General features: G+C 31.5%; 1 protein-coding gene across 1 annotated transcript; it reads right to left on the reverse strand.

Annotated features, from left to right (window-relative positions):
- Positions 1-997: 997 nt before the first annotated feature.
- On the reverse strand, positions 998-1,554 carry LOC110037917. The gene has a single exon (XM_020742657.1). The coding sequence runs from the start codon at positions 1,506-1,508 to the stop codon at positions 1,209-1,211; it is 300 nt and encodes a 99-aa protein (XP_020598316.1). The 5' UTR covers positions 1,509-1,554; the 3' UTR covers positions 998-1,208.
- Between the last annotated feature and the right edge of the window lie 424 nt (positions 1,555-1,978).

Genomic DNA, 1,978 nt, shown 5'->3' on the forward strand with positions numbered 1-1,978 from the left:
ATGTGGATTGTAAGGAGAAAGAAATCCTTAGTAACATTGCATTTTATAGTGTCACCATAAAGCAAACAAATTGTTTTATGATTTTACCTTATTCATGCATATTAGTCTTAAGTCCAATCTTTTAAAATTTGAGGGCAAATATGACTTTTCAAGAGGTGGAATTAAATCTCCATATGGCTTGAGGCATTAATGGCAACGATGGGCGACCTCCAAGATTAAAAAATCATGGGAAATTTAAATACAAACCACACAATTCTTATGCATTGCCATATACATATAACAGCTTAAATTTAATATTTGTACTTGTAACTGAGGGTCCTTTTGAGGTGGCGGTGTGATACCACATTGTAGTTTTATCTGTTTGGATAAACTGCAGTTTAATAGTTTTTTCAAAAAGCTGCCGCTGAAACCTGCATTTTATCATCACTCTTGGATAGCTACGGTGCCAGCTTTTTAGGTGCAGTCTGACTTTTAAAAAATACATATTTTTTATAATAACCACCGCTGTTTTTTGAGCATCAGATTATTATTCAACAGCTTCACAACAATTTTATTAATAAGCTGCAACTGCTCCAAAAATATCTTAGTTGTCCTAAATTTATGTATATGTATATGTGTGTGTGTGTGCGTAATATTTCATTTTTGAAAAAGAGTGATTATGATATTTTTTATATGATAATGAAGATTTGAGTGGCATGCATGTAAATATAAATCTTTAGATATTAGATATGTAAATACATCAGAATTGAGTGTCATGTATGTATAATTACCCAAAAATCATTCAAGGTGAAAACTTCTACATCGAAACTAAACCTCAATAAAAAAAATAAATAGAAATAAAATATGTTTCATATAACTTAATTAGATTATTCCAAAAAGAGAAAATAACATGATTTATTCTTCTTAAGATATGATGGTAGAAGATTTTATTGATGACAAAGACTTGATAAGAAAATAAAACCAATCATTTAAAATTAAAATAACAATACTCCTGCAATTATCAACATATATTATCTTTATTGTCATTGCTATCTCCATCATAGCAAATACTAATTAGACAATCTTACTTGTGCTTGCTCCATGTACATGCAACATTAACAAAAAGATAATACTTCTTACCAAACTCATGCTTATGACTAATCTATCATACATAACTAATGCATGGAAACCATTAGCTAAGATACATCAACAACACACAAAAAAATATCTTAAAATTGATCAGGCCACAAAAATGTTCCCATGGCGAACGATTTCTTCTCATCCAAAGTCCCCTCGACTTCCAAACCATACTCTTTCAGCAACATATCTAACTTCCACTCATCCATATTCTCATAATCCTCCTTCTTATACCTCGGATAGTGCAACGGAACCCTAAATCCCTCGCTCCCAAAACTCCTTACTTTGAACAGTTTTCTTCCGTCCATCATTGATGCTGTCTTAACGTCATTATCAGTTGATTTTTCGACGATCATCGTGCCCGTCGCCTGGAGAAACCACCTCAATGCCATCAATATGATCGCTCTCTTTTCTCCTGTCTTCGCATGATTTGTTCTCCTTAGGATGAGATGTATTTATAGGTGAGAAAATATGACATGCAAGTTGGTTGATTGTGGTAAAATAAATTATTAGAGACCATATGGCATTTGCCCATCAATTCATTAGAGTGTGTGGTGGGCATTGTTGTTGATAATGTTATTTATGGGGGTTAGGTTATTAGTCACTTGTGATGGATTTATTGTAGAAGTTTCATGAATAATTTCAAGGGCTATGATTCTATTGCGTGTTAAGACTGGAATGATGATGTGTATAGAGAGGACTGGAAGTAGATATATTTTTTTTATTACATGTTAGAATAAAGGCGGCTAGATGTATGTGCTTGCAAAGGAGATTTTTATATAAAATTTTATTTTATTTTATTTTAATTTATATGTTAATTTCATTTAGGAATAATAATCTCACGTTTTTAATATGATTTATA

The sequence above is a fragment of the Phalaenopsis equestris genome, unplaced genomic scaffold (genome assembly GCF_001263595.1).
Source record: "Phalaenopsis equestris unplaced genomic scaffold, ASM126359v1 Scaffold227109, whole genome shotgun sequence".
NCBI lineage: Eukaryota > Viridiplantae > Streptophyta > Magnoliopsida > Asparagales > Orchidaceae > Phalaenopsis > Phalaenopsis equestris.

What these genes read in the sequence shown, in the direction of transcription:
- LOC110037917 (XM_020742657.1), bottom strand. Translation starts at nt 1,508, where the DNA reads ATGGCATTGAGGTGGTTTCTCCAGGCGACGGGCACGATGATCGTCGAA.